Source organism: Phascolarctos cinereus, unplaced genomic scaffold, assembly GCF_003287225.1.
Source record: "Phascolarctos cinereus isolate Bilbo 61053 unplaced genomic scaffold, phaCin_HiC Scaffold_9;HRSCAF=440, whole genome shotgun sequence".
NCBI lineage: Eukaryota > Metazoa > Chordata > Mammalia > Diprotodontia > Phascolarctidae > Phascolarctos > Phascolarctos cinereus.
In genome coordinates this window covers 177,133,807-177,148,651 of record NW_027556402.1, presented here as the reverse complement: position 1 = coordinate 177,148,651, position 14,845 = coordinate 177,133,807, and the positions used below count along the sequence as shown (strand labels likewise).

At 32.5% G+C, this 14,845-nt stretch overlaps 1 protein-coding gene across 2 annotated transcripts in view; it reads left to right on the top strand.

Annotated features, from left to right (window-relative positions):
- Window positions 1-14,845, top strand: part of SLIT2 (slit guidance ligand 2) — a 395,951-nt gene that overhangs the window by 6,431 nt on the left and 374,675 nt on the right. For both annotated transcript variants that reach the window (XM_020992637.2, XM_020992619.2), the window contains exons 3-4: window positions 433-504; window positions 13,800-13,871. In XM_020992637.2, coding sequence (XP_020848296.1) covers window positions 433-504; window positions 13,800-13,871 — 144 coding nt within the window. The remainder of the gene's footprint in view (window positions 1-432; window positions 505-13,799; window positions 13,872-14,845) is intronic.

The window sequence follows — 14,845 nt, the reverse complement described above, 5'->3', positions numbered from 1 at the left end:
ATATTGATTTCTTGGTTAGTGGAACAAAATCCATGCATATATAAACATTTGTATGTACACGTATGTATATATACATGTATATATAAACATATCTTTGCATATACATGTATATATGTCTGCCACACAACACTCACAAAACTGTACTTTGATTTGTTGTTCTTTAGGTCCAGGAGTATTCTTAAAAAGAAGTTTGAGTATTTGAACTGGAAAAAGTTTTGAGCAACAGAAACTGGCATTAGTGTTTTCCGTTAAATTTCTATATTGTATATTTTTCTTTTGTTTAGTCCCCCAAAATGTCATTATTAAGCTGGACAGTAGATCTTAAAACTAGGTAAATAAAACTGAAAAGATTATAAGCTACTAGTTGTTTAAAATACAGTGTTTGATGATTCCTGATGGAATTTAAATATAAGTTTACATTTTTTATTTCAGTCAGCTTATGGAGAATAAGATTAGTGCTATTGAAAGAGGAGCATTTCAGGACCTTAAGGAACTGGAGAGACTGTAAGTACTTTCAATTTTGCATCAATTACAACATAACTTGGTATTCTTTCTTTTTTACTTAATTTGGATTCTATGTACTTTGTAAAAAACTACAGGCTGTGACTGCTGGACTGTTTATTCTAAAGGGAGAAGAATATACTATTTTCAAGATAACTAGACAGTAGGTGAAGATCTTGAGAAAGTATTACTAAATAAAAGGAAATATTCAAAATACAGGCTGATTTTCTCACTAAGGATATTAACTTGGAAGTCAATAGTCCTATTTTTAATAGTCAGACTTATTTGTATTTTCCTCTTGCTGTCCACAATGGTTTATATTATTTGCCTACCATAGTATGCAAGGTTAAATGTTTTTTCTCATCATAATTGATTAAAATATGGCATAGGAATAAAAAAAAATCCTTAATCATTATCCTACTTGTGAGTTTGGTACATTTTGTATTCTCATTTAGTGAATTATGTGTTTTAAATTCCTACTTTCTCTTAAAGATTTTTTTCTGTGAAAATTAATATTTCAAATAAAATATCAGAGTCAAGTTTCACAATATTATTGCATTCTTATTGCAACTTTTGACATTCTTAGTTGGTAGAAAAGGGAAAAAATGAATAAATTGAGTAGAAATGTAAGTGAAGTCTCTTGTACTTGTATACTAAATTTTAGATAAGTTTGTGATAAGTAGACCAAAAACAGAATTCAGAGTTTAATATGATGATTTTTCTCCTAGTATTCATATATTCATAGTATCTAGATAAATATGTTAAGAGTACAATATATGGTGCATATCTTGGTATTTATGTATACTTGTCATATGCCTGACTTCAACTTTAGCTTTAGAATCTATACTTTTTTTAGGATAAAAGGATATATTTACTCTCTTTCCATTTGGAAATGATATCATCAACTCCCAAATTGAGAACTTGAACTTCAAATATTTTTATGCAATTTCACTACTTCTGCTTTAACAGGAAAGTAATTTCATATAGTTGGAAACATGAACAGAAACTTCTTACTGAATCAATATGAATGGCTTCATGTAAGATCAGAAGTTCCTGAAGTAGGAGGAATGAGGCATGTCATTTACATAAGATAACTAGAACACAATTCAAGTTCACTGTGGGCCCAAGGGAAACAGTTATGCTCTCATCGTTACCCAAAAGTGAAGAAGAATAATTTGATCATTTAAAAAGTGTTGGTAAACTTATAGACCATATTTTTTTTTCCTTTTGAACTTAGTAAAACAGAAAAATACCTCCTTCAGTACATTATAAATTTTTATGTAAAGAAATTAATAATATTACTATTAAGTATACTTCTATAGTTTGAAACTAATTTAATTATTACTATCTGAAATCGACTTTCAGAAAAATCGTAGTTAATTTATTTCACAATAAATTCTGTTTACTGACTACTTACAAGGCTTCAGAATGCTCCTGTGCCCCTGATTGAAGATTTCTAGAATATATAGTTACAGATCAATCATCACTAGTCACCCAAAGTCATTTTCAAGCCATTCTTTTCTTTTAAAATATTTTATATAGGGACTTAACTTTAAGAAATTCATTTAAAGTGAGTAATCATCTTCCTTTGTAATGGGTAGTGTTTTAGACTCAATCATTTTAAGTAGTGACTTATGACACTGAGTAAGTTTAAGTTAAGGCTCTAGATTATGAATGTTTTAAAAGTGCTGCTCAAATCTTCATGGCTTAAAATGGTACGCCTTATTTTTATTATTTTACATTTTAAAATAAGTACAAATCAATATGGTGATGCACATAAATTGAATCCTATTCTTGTTCATTTGCAAGGTGAAGTTGATTTGAATAATTTTCAATGGCATTTTTCTAAAAAAGAAAATAATTAGTTGCTTTCCTTATGACCTGAAATTTGATTAGGGTTATAAGTAGGTCCTATTTCTTTTCAAACTTTTTTTTCCTCCTGGGAATTTCACTTCATCCCAGAACAATTTTCCATTATACTAAGACTCAGTCAGATGTTTCAGGGTGGGAGGAGGATTTGTAATTTTGAATGAAAACTAATATATATGCAGGACCTCTTTAAATCACCCCAGCTGTTGGCTAAGAGCAAATATTTCATATTTGTGAGGAAAAGCTGAGAAAATTCCTTTTGTTTACAACTGCCAAGTCCATCTGATGGAGGCACATTGTTATCTGACAGCCAATTCATCTCCTTGGGACTCTGGAATTCAAAACCATTTCTTAGGAAACTTGTGGATACACTTTTCAAATATTTCTCTTTTTGTATGTGAAATAGTTAGTAGTTGTGTGAATGCACACATTTCTCTAAACTATGTAAGCTCCTTTGAAACCAACTGTTTTTGGTTTAGTGCAGGAGTTTTCTATGCACAACAAAGAGTCCAACAATCCTGGGAGCATGGTCTTTCCTATTCCATTTTATGTTTCATTTGGAGTCAAAAGCTTTTTAAAATTGGTTTTTTAGAGACAAGCTTGAAAGATTAAAAATGAAGTCTTGAAAAACAGTACAATGAGTTAACTGCAATCATTATATGATCTTGTATTCTTCCTAAAAATCTTACAGTGAATTTTCTACTTTGTAACATTGATTTTCAACAGAGTAAGCTTTGGTTACTATAATTATGACCAATTTTACATTGTAATTATCATTCATATGTTTAAATAGTGCAGTGACTTGTTTGATTGTCAATGTTTGAAGAGCAGAATTGAATAAAAACAGTAAAGGTGTTTGTATAAAGTATTCACTCTCAAATTGTCTTCATTTTTACAAATAGGTGGGAAACAAAGATAATTACAATGAATTCTACTTAAATATATTCTGAGGTGTTTATTTTTTTTATCATACTTTTTTGTTGCCTTAGTCACAACTTTGTCCAGGGAGAAAAATAGAAAAGCAGAAGAGAAGCAGTACATATTTTTTATTTTTTTTTGGGGGGGGGTATTGTCTAGCATTTATGTACTTCCTTCTCATTGTTTATAAAAGTGACAGTATCTGTAACCAAAATGAAGTATCAATGTAAATCCCCAGTGTGTTTTCTCATTGAGAAGAAAGAACACAAACTGAAGAATTTCAGTAAGATTTTGGGTGAATAGCAGGATGAGGTTTGATTTCAGTGTCTAATGAAATAAAGTATCCAGAATCAGGTGGCACAGGTTCATCATTAATATAGGTGGTTATGAAAAAAGAATAATTTTACTGCATGACATATATCTACATCACTGAGTATTCTAATAGCCTATGATAATAATAATAATAACAACAATACTAACAAATAGTACTTACATAGTACTTTTAGATTTATAAAGAGTTTTACTGATGTTATCTCTTTTTATCCTTACAACAACCCTAGGAAGTAGGTGCTATACTTATCCTATTTTATAGAAGAAGAAACTGAGGCAGACAGAAATTCATTAACTTGCCTAGGGTCACATAGATATTAAGTGTGCAAGGCTGGATTTGAATTCAGGTCTTTCTGACTCCATGTATATCATTCTATACTCACAGACCTATTCCAGTATCAAAATTTTGAGGAAATGATATGTAACCAATAATTATATTATCCTGCTTATTTGACGTTAGAATGAAACCTTAAGTACAAGGCACATGTGGATTATATTAGTAGATCTCATGTTGTTTCAGCAAATTGTTTAAAAACAATCAAATATATTGATGTTATTAGGTGAAAACTCATACTGTTAACTTAAGAATAAATTAGGGAAAAAATGCCTAAAACATTAAGAGCAAGGACATGCTTTTTTGATGATTGTATATTTATGTGTCTGTTAAAGCACAGATAACAACTGAAAATTACTATTTATCTGAATTAATTTTCAAGCTAAAAAATATAAATCAAGGGAGTTTTTGTTTTAATCAGGTAGCTCATATTCTTTGTTGATCAAAAAAATGTTCTCTTCAGTCACACTATATTTCACTGGACTAGTAAAATGCAGTGTGAATACTCCATGTAGTGAGTTTTGGTTCATACCCTATTAAAGGGATCCTGTCCCCTTGTTATTTTCTAGTAGTGAAAATTAGGCTTTCCTTTTCTCATTGAATAGCATTGAAAATGCTCCAGTAACAGCAAAGAGTGTGGGAAAGTTTGAAGATTTTTCAGGATTGCCATTTCCTTTGACAACATCATATTTTTTTATTCATTTGCGTGACAAATATGAAATGTATATTACTGGGCCACATAAATGAAAACTGACACTACACTATGGAAAAATCATTATTATTAGACATTGATGAGCTTATGTTACTGCCAGTCTATTTTCTTGAAGAAGAGTTGAAATGTACAGCAATAAGGGTAAAACCTTTATATGTGTACTTGTACTTTGTAATAGGTAACTTGCTATTACGTTGCTGTCGATTTACATATACCTACTATAAAATCTCCAGATTTAGTAGCTTTGTTTTTGATATTTACAAGCTTTTTCAAAAAAAACAGTTTTTGTCTTTTGAATGCTGGGTTGTTTTTTTTTCTCAGAAAAAGGATCTGACAATTTTTACAGTAATCAACTAAAAATAATTATATAACCTAAGAAACTGGTGATGCATTTTATAGTATTTCTTAAGATAACACATACATTCACTTTTACCTTAAAAAATCTAAATAAATATATGCAGCATGTTGAATCTGGATTTTAGTAGACATGATAACCAGAATGGGTACCCAAAAATTCTACTTTTTGAAAAATGACATTAAAAAAGATTCTAAATACACACACTCCCCATGCCTGATGGCTCAAAGTATAGAACACGAACAACTACTTCTTTCCTGAATTTTTGTTGTAGGTAGCTCAGTGCTCAGTGAGCTCAGGGGAAGAGTATGTTGTGGAACAGGTCTAAAGGAAAACACCAGTTATTCCTTGTTCACCAAAGATATGGAGAATCCCTCTTCTCACAGCTAATCTTACATCACTTCACAGAACATGTTCATTTTCTTGGAGCAAGGACAAGCTCAAAGTGCTAATCTCCTTGCAGACAAAAAAAAAATACAAGTTCTGTTTAAAAAGATTGTGCTTGGACACCTGCACACCTGGGTTTTAAAATAACTAACCATTTTTTTAAAGGGGCTTCTTTAACAAATTAGCTCTCAAATAATGGTATGAGTATTAAAGATATGAGGCAAAAGTACTTTAAATCATCAACTATGTATCATCACTTTGACATTTATGAAATATGGGAACAATTTTCACTGTAGAAGCATGAGAAATGTTGCAGTAGCCTAAAAAAACTCTCATTCCTCTGGCTGACTTTTGAGCCTCTAATGCTTGTATATGCTCCATGTTACTTTAAGTAGTGTATTTTATTCATCTATGAGAGTTTCTCATGGGACCCTTTTTATAGGCCTAGAAGTTAAATTGTGGTGAGAAGTCCTGTTTGCTTTTTGCAGACCTTTTTATAAATTCTAAAGCAGCAAGGCTGTTTATTTTTCCCACATCTGTTTTGTGCTCATCCTTTGTGAGGATCCAGTGTTTGCTAGATGCTCTCTTTTATACTTACTCTGAAACGGTAGTTTAGTTTGCACTGTTACAATCTATGTGTAGAGGCAGAGATTGTTAAATGTTGTACATTTAATTGTATGTTTCACTAACTTGGAGTATCTTTAGATGAAAAATATTGTTGTTTGAATTCTACTTTCTTGACTTAGTTTCCCAACTTTAAAAAAAAACTATTGAAGAGCTTTTCTGCCTGCTTTTTTTTAATATATATTATTTCTATTTTTTTTTCCCAGAGTAACTTTATCTGCTAGACTGGCATAAATATTGCTAGACTAAACTGAAAGAGCTATAGACATTATTGGAGAAAGATATGTATACAGAACAATCTATGAATAAGGCTCATTCAAAAACTTACCTGTTAAACAGAGAATGGTAAAAAATAAATGTCTCTTCTCTTTGTAACACATTTATTTAGCTAGTGCTGGCACAGTCATTACATCAGCCTATGGGTAGTCACATGCACACACACACACACACACACACACACACACACACACACACACACACATACACACACAGTGATGATTCTAGGTAGGTGAAGTTTTCAAGCTTGATCCCAAAAAAAAGTTCATAGAGGGAGCTGGGTGTAGGACTTCATTGAGTCAATGAGGTTACCTTCCAGACCTTGGAAAAATTAACTTTCCTTGTTATGTGAAATATGTTCTAAAGTTATATGCACTTCACCATGTATCTCCCCTTGCTGTTTCATAAGAGATATAGCTCTAGAAAGTTATTCAGAATTTTCTGTTATTTGAGTTACTGAAAAAGTCAAATTTGACCCTTAGCTATGAAAATATGCACACACGCTTTTCATTCTTTTTTTCTTTTGCAGTATTGTAATAGTATAGTTATGACATATAATATAATATATATATATGTATATGCATAATGTGATATGTAATAGTATAGTAGTGATCAAATTGATCATTAGAAAATGAAAATAATTTTCAAGGATGGATTTTTTTTGTCTTTTATTTGGGTAAAAATACCAATGGAAGAAGGCAGGGCACAAACCAAAATATTCTGAGAAATGTAGGGGTCATGATAGAGAATGAAAGAAAACAAGTGATGTACTATAGCAGAGAAAATCAGTCTTGGAAACAGGAAGAATTGGATTCAAGTCCTGTCTCTAAGATATGATAACTATGTGACCTATGGACAAGTTATTTAACTTTTTAGTATGTGAGGCAGCGCTCTAAGACTGTACTACCCACTTAGTCTTATAAATGGCAGTTGCTGACCCACATCAATGGAAGTCATTTCAGTATCAGCAGTTCCTCTCTTTAATGAAGTCATAGACCTGGACTGAGAAAGAAAATAAATAAAAATAACACACTTTTTTTTTTAGCTTCTCCACTCTGCTTCTCCATCCAGTGGTAAAAGGGTAAACTTTCTCCAAGTCTGATTTGCTCAGAATTGCTTGTGGATATTTCTTAAACATTGTCAGAATTTAAAACACCTAAGAAATAATAATTAAACAGTAATTAAAACTGCATGAGAAAATAAAGTATGTGGAAACTTGAAGCTTTCTTTTCATGTTAGTTATCATAAAGGGGAAGTTAGAAATATGAATTGGGGGAATGTAGTAGTTGTTTAAATTTTATGTTTCAAACAAGTCTAAGATCAGAAAGGAAATGTTTATGAGAAGTCATTTGAATATGCATGTCTAAGTAGCAGGAGCAGTTAGCATCATCTCAGAGGCTGGATGGTAAGATCTCTCACAGTGAGTAACTTATTCAAAGATGGCACAATGAAGACCAAGAAATTATTAGAGTGCTTTCTAATTTCTCCTATTGGGCTGGGGCAAAATGTTTCCCTCTTGCCTTTATGTTGGAGAAAGATCTGGAAAATGCGTGTTGCATACACTTGCAGACACTATGAATAGCCATCATCAGAGTTATGAATCACTCATGGTGTGTACATGATATGGCACTAGAGTGTTTAAGAGGCAGAAAGGAAATGCATCAGTGCCATGCATGAGGGCATAATTCCATTCCATTTACTGAAGTGGGATGTCAGGATGTCATTCTCCATCTTTGTACATCTTGCCTTCTGCATAATTGAGTGTGAGTGCTCTGAACAATGGATAATTGACCCACCTGGTTTGATTAAATGGAACTCCTGTAGTTTTCTATTTGTTAGCATACATTCCCCTTGCTGATGCCCTTAGCTCATTCTGTGCTGTTTCATTGTTCTGTGGCAGTGAGTCCAATTTTAAACTTCATTAATTCATTTAAAGTGGAGGGATTCTTTTGACACAATCATGCCTAGGATTTAGCAGAGATGGACTTACTCTTATAGATAACGTAGTTTTGTTGTCATTTTATACATTGGCTACTAAAATATTCACTATCTTGGAAGCACTGAGAGGTGTTTTGTTTTGTTTTTGTTTTTTGTTTTTTTAACAAACATTAGGGAATAGAAAATACCAAAAGGATAGGAAGGAAAATTGTAGACAGTTGTTATTCAAAAAATGCAATCAAGAGAACGGCCATAGTTATTGATCCCCTAAGCCTACTTTTTAATTTTCATGAGCATGTCCTGCCCACATACTGAGAGTATCTTTGATAATACAGTCTTTCACAAAGGATTCTCTACTTCTGTCTACATCTTTAGATGGGATTGACCAAAAGTTGCCAAGAATATAAGACTCCATTATGTTTTAGTGTTCATTGGTCACATAGAAACACATTTGATGAAGTAAATGAAAATGTGTCTCATATGTATGTATGTATGTATATTTTTTCATGTGTGTATAAATATGTATGATATATGTATATATATTCAATGTGTGTATATGAGTATGTACATGTATATGTGATAGTGTAAGATATCATAGGTAAAACTAGAGAGATGATTGTGTTTAATTATCAATTATTATCAAATGAGGATTAAAACAGGGAGTTTACCACTTCCCTGAAAGATGCCCTCCCCAACACCTAAAAGGCAGAGACACCACACATAGATAAGGAGGTCCATCTGATGCTCCTTTTCATGGGTGATATTGTGCTGATCGCTTCAAACTCCAGAACGTTTTAGGGCCTCCTCAATGAAATATATAATTACTCAAGAGAGATTGAATTAATAGTTGAGAGAGAGAAAACTAGATAAAATATGCTTGTTGTGCAGACTTTGACAGGATGGCTTGTCTATACAAATTGATATACTCAGTACTGAATAATAAAAATAAAGAACACTTGTGCCCAGAATTGAAAAATAGCAAGGAAGAGTGTTGGATTACATTTGGGAAATTATATAATGTTTTCAATGATCCTAAACTGTTCCCCAACAAAAATAAATGCACAAACAAAAATAGAACAAAAACATCCTCCCAGCAATGTTATATGTTTGGAAATTATGGAATGCCTTTTTGACTGAATAATAACAATAATAGCTAATATTTATAGTGCTTTAAAAATATAAGCTCATTCTAATCTTTACAACAACCATGGGAGGGAGGTAAGTGCTATTATTGATATTCCCATTTTATAGATGAGGAAAAAGTGAGGCTTACAGAGATTAAATGATTTGTCCAGGTTCACATAGGTAGTAAGTGTCTGAGGTTGAATTTCAATTTAGATTTTCCTGACTCCAGGGTCATTATCACTCAGCTGTCTCTAAAGAATCAAAGTTGCATTAAGTTCCAAAAGGCAATGGACAGAAACATGGTAGCCACAAGTATGCTATAGTGTATTTCTAGTGTCTACCAGAAGTGATGTAAGGGAAATGTGCCTTTGGGAAAAATGGTTATGTGACAGCAAAAAAGAGCTAGTAGATTGATAGACTAGGTGTATGAAAGGTGAAAAAGGTATGAAAGGTTAAAAAAAATTGGCGGAAGTTCTGCCGCTTCTCAGGAGAATCCTCCATGGAGGATTTGTAGGAGAATATGGCCTAAATGTGAACAGGATAAAAATCATGGCTACGATGCCATCTGGACTAATTGGATGAAATAAACTGATGAAATCACAGAACCGTGAAAGTATACTAAAATAAGATTTCATCGGAATCTTTGACCTCAATAAAGGGTCTATATTTTTCACACATATTTTAGTCCTTAAAATGACATTTTTTCCACTTCTTTATTTTTCCTTGCTTTAAGGCTCTGTGTTCCAATGACTTTACACTGTATGTTACTAAATATTTAGGACTAAGTTCTTCAGTTTTGTCTGAGTATGATGTGCTTATAACTATAAAGTCATTAAAGCCATGGGAACAGGCAAGAGAAGGGGCCCAAAAATATAGTGGTAGAAAAAAGGATCATGTTCGACATTAAATTCCACTGAAAATGTATCTGCCTTGGCACCCATGGTCTCACACCAATTCTGAGTTTGGTTTTCCTTTCTAATGAATCTTAATGCTGAAATGTATAATGCTTGACTTGAGGCAAGACATGAAAAATTTTTGTAAATGAAATCTTCAGTAAATGCAATGTAATTATAATTTTAAGCTGCCTGAGTTGTGGAGGAACATGTTTTAATCTAAACATTTTACATTTCCTTTTACTTTGGGATGGGTCCTGATTCTGCCTTAGATAATTATTAGCTAGTGATGCAGGGCAAGTCACTTAACTTGTTTCAGCCTCAGTTTCCTCATCTATAAAGAGAACTTCATTACCTCTGAGGTCCTTCTACCTTTAATTCTGTGATCCAGTGAGCCTTCTATTTTGGTAATTGGAATGTGACTTGAAGATAGAAAACTACGTATAAAAGCATTACAGAGATTTTCCCCCCTCTTTAGATAATCCAATCATACTTGTATACATGTACATAGCTCCTATTACCTGAAATTCCTCACTTAGTCAACCTAAACACCTTAAAATTTTACAAGTTGGAGAAGAATTCAGGCTTAAAAAGTCTCAATGAAAAGCAAATACTCCTGAAAAAGTTAAAGAGCAACTATTAGTTATACCTCAGATAAATTATATTTGTCAGATTGATTCCATCTTAATGACTAGCTGAGATAATATTGTAATATCATGAATTTCAGGGAAGAACATGCCTAGGAAAGTTAGTAAAATGTAGAACTGTGGGCTTCCAGATGATAACAGAAGGTAGAGAGCATGTGGGCCAGTGTGGGCAGCAGGTAGAGAAGAGAAGCTAATAGGTGAAAGAGGGGCAAAGAAGGGGAAATGGGAAAATGATGTAGAAAACTTATACATCTGAAACTTGCTCAGGATTATCTTTCTATGAATTATACCTCCCTAAGACAAAATTTTGCTAAATAAAGAAGAAACCCAAGGGATTCCTAGTGAGTTTCCTTGAAAGTGCCTTCTTAATATTAGTGATTATTTGCATACTTTGAGAGGAATTGTGAATATCTTTAGTGCTTTACTAGAGAGAAATTCTACTGTCTTCCTTCAGTGTGAAGGTAATTCTGGATTCTTGAAGGCTAGACAAATAGAGGGGAGGTTCCTCTAAGAAGTTTGTGCTTCCTACCAAGCTGAAGAAGTCTCCAGAATAAACCATCTTGTGTGTTTAAAATTGCCAGATGCTATATTCACAAGTTCTCCACATGGTGGATACAAAAAAAGAGAAAGGATCCAGAATTATCAATTGTTCTACAATTTCTCTGTTAACAATAGGATGAAGCTCTATGTCTCAAAGGGACCTCAGAGAATACCAAGTCTAAATTATCGAGATGAGGAAACTGAGTCCCAAGCAGGGTTAAGTGACTTGCACAAGGTCACACAGGCAGTAAATTGCAAAAGGACTAGAACTTAATTTCTCTTCACTGGAGCACACCATTTAACATTGAAATTTCTTTTTACACTTTTCATCATTGTCAACAAACACTGTAAAAAAAAAGCATTGAACATTCCTGTGTATAGGCTCTATTTTGTAGTTATTTACTTAACTTAAAAGAGAATGAAAATCATACCGATTCTCTATTTCATCACCGAATCTAAAAGTTGGAAGGACGCTCCTATCTTCTACCTTGTGCTATAAACTCTGTTATCGTATTTTTGATAGGCAACCATCTAGCTTTTTCTTGAATACATTCAGGGATGGATGTATCATTGCCTTCCAAGGCTGATTTTTTTGGGTTCTTTTTTTTTCTTTCTATTGGGTCTGTTGCTGTCATATGGAGCTATCCAAGACATATCTAGTCCTTTTTTGATGACAGATTTCCAAATAACTGAAGACCATTACCATGCTCTGCCAAAGCCTTACTTTCTTCAAGCTAAACATCTTCAGTTCCTTCAGATGCTGATTTCTAGATACTTCAATATTCCATCTGTTCTCTTCTTCACTTTTTTAAAAAATATGTTTATCTTTGTTTAAGAAAAGTATATGCATGGCAATGAAGTCAGTGGTCTTTAATGAAATGTTAAGTTGCAGATTTGAAGTTCACAAAATTGGGAAATGATTAAGATTTGGTCAAGATTTGTCTATTCTTTTGCAAATACATATAGATGAACTGGGTATAGTTATATAAGCCTCAGGGCTTAAGTGGCACTGAATGTAATTGTATTTGAGATTAATTCCTTTTGATATTTTAAAATCTCATTATTTCAATCAGTATCAAAATCTATAGATTTGAGTTGAAGATCAAAATCAGAAATAAAAACTTGATTTTTATTACTTAGGAGAATAGTCCTCAAAATGTGTACTATAAAATTCTAAGTTTTATTTTATTGAAGATAAAAGAACTTTGTAAATAATCTTGTTTAATATAAACTTACTTTCCCAGCATGTGTAGTTTAAGTATAGTATTCATAAAATAAAACAAAATCATATATTACACAGAATATACTAACCTCAAAACACGTCAGACCTTGAACTCGCCAAGAACTCAACAAAACCAGCTGCTTCTTTTGAAGGGAAACTTCCCAGGCTCACTTCTCCCAACTCTCCCTTAGGGTACCAACTTAATTGTTCAGTGTGGCAAGATTCCTCATGACAAAGTATACTGTGATATGAAGCCCCCTGCCCAAAATTTGAGAACTGCTCATTTAGAAATTGGCCCCTTTGGAATTGTTTTAAGACCTGAGTGATCATGATGTTACTGTGTTGATGACTTCAATACTGCTGACCCCTCATTCACTTATTATTGATTTTTTTTTTTGCAACTGAATGTGAATGGAGGAGCAGAAATCATAGACGATGCTCTATTCATCTCTACACTCCTTAATTGAAATATAGCCACTTTAGGTGGGAAAGGAACTTTTTAAAAAAGTTTATTTCATTTATGTCTATGCCAGTAAATGGAATGCAGTTAATAAGGGGAGTCATTGAGGTAGAGGTGTGCTGGAGAATTGTGAAATTTGCAGTGTGAATATTTATACTTTGGAAATTGGCGAATGCTACAAATGAGAGCTTTCAATTTCCTGTTTTGTTTATTGTCTAGACATAAGAAAGTGATGGGAGAAATGTCAGTAGAGCAGATTAAACTTAAAATTGTGTTGTGCTTACATTTCTTTTGTTGGAGAGCCAGCTGTTAAATATTTCCCAGCATATTCTTACATTAAGGAGACCTTGACTGGAATATGACTTAAGATAGCCTTTGTTCCTCTGCTTATTTCCATAGATAGACATTGTAAGGTTTAAAAATTAGTTCTCACTAATGGGGCCACACATAAACTGAGTGTAGTTTTACGTAATGGAAACTCTTTTAAACGTTGCACAACAAAAAGTGCATCAAACTTTTAATTTGTAGTACTTGAATTCTCCTGAATGTTACTTCTGTCTTTCTTAAAATATAGGATAAGCTATCATAATACAAAGTCACTTGAATTGTTATATTTTATCTGTAACACAAGCTTATTTTTATTTTTGTTTTTCTGTTTTTCTCAAAAGGCGTTTAAACAAAAATAACCTTCAGCTGTTTCCTGAGTTGCTGTTTCTTGGGACTTCGAAGTTATACAGGCTGTAAGTAGACACAGTTAGTTATTGTTGCTTTGGGTAGTACCTTGCATTTTATTAAATGTACTTTGAGGCCGTTAACTTTGCTTTCTTGGAATCTGTCCACCTATAGGTTTCTGCATTTTAAGTTTTGCTCTGTGTTTTTTGTGTTTTTTTTTTGGGGGGGAGGAGTTATATGACTAGTCTTTGTTTGTTTCAGTTATTTTTTTTAAGTTAGCCTACAATAGTTTATTTGTATATCAGTTATAACACAATTGAATAAATGTAGTCATGTGTTTACTGGTTTCCTTAACACCTCTGTCTCTTGAAGGCTTTTAATTGAGCTCTGATTGGAAGGATAGCTAAGTTTTATTCTCATGTATTTTATTTTTGTAGGAACATAGTAGCTTAAGAGGAAGTTGGTGAGATTATTTTTCATAGTCGGGGGTTCATAATTTGGTTTTGTGATATCATTTGGTGCTCAAATAGTGATCTTTGTTGGTGTGAAATGTTAATACAGTATATGTGAGAATGGATCTTAATTTTTTTTGTTATTCTAAACTGTGTTAATAAGCTAAATTGTGTGAATGACTAGAGAATAAGATTTGAATTTTTTGCAGCATTTAAAAACATTGTTAAAAGCACAACCCTGCAAAAAAGGGTTTATTTAGGAATATCCCATTATTTGAACATCAAACAGAATATTTTTAGCTCTCCCTAGACAGCTCGTTCATTTTACCAAATAATTACCTCAGTTTTTAATGGATCTGTTATTTTTTTCAGTGTGGGCACGCTCTTTGCCAATCAACTTTGTACTTTTCTGTGAGTTATTAGAGAGTCTTTGAAAGTTCTTGTGGCTATACATAAATTTATATGTATGTATATATACATATATATGTATATATATGTGTATATATATACATACATGTATATATGTATATATGTATATATGTATATATGTGTGTGTATATATACATACATGTATATATATGTATATATGT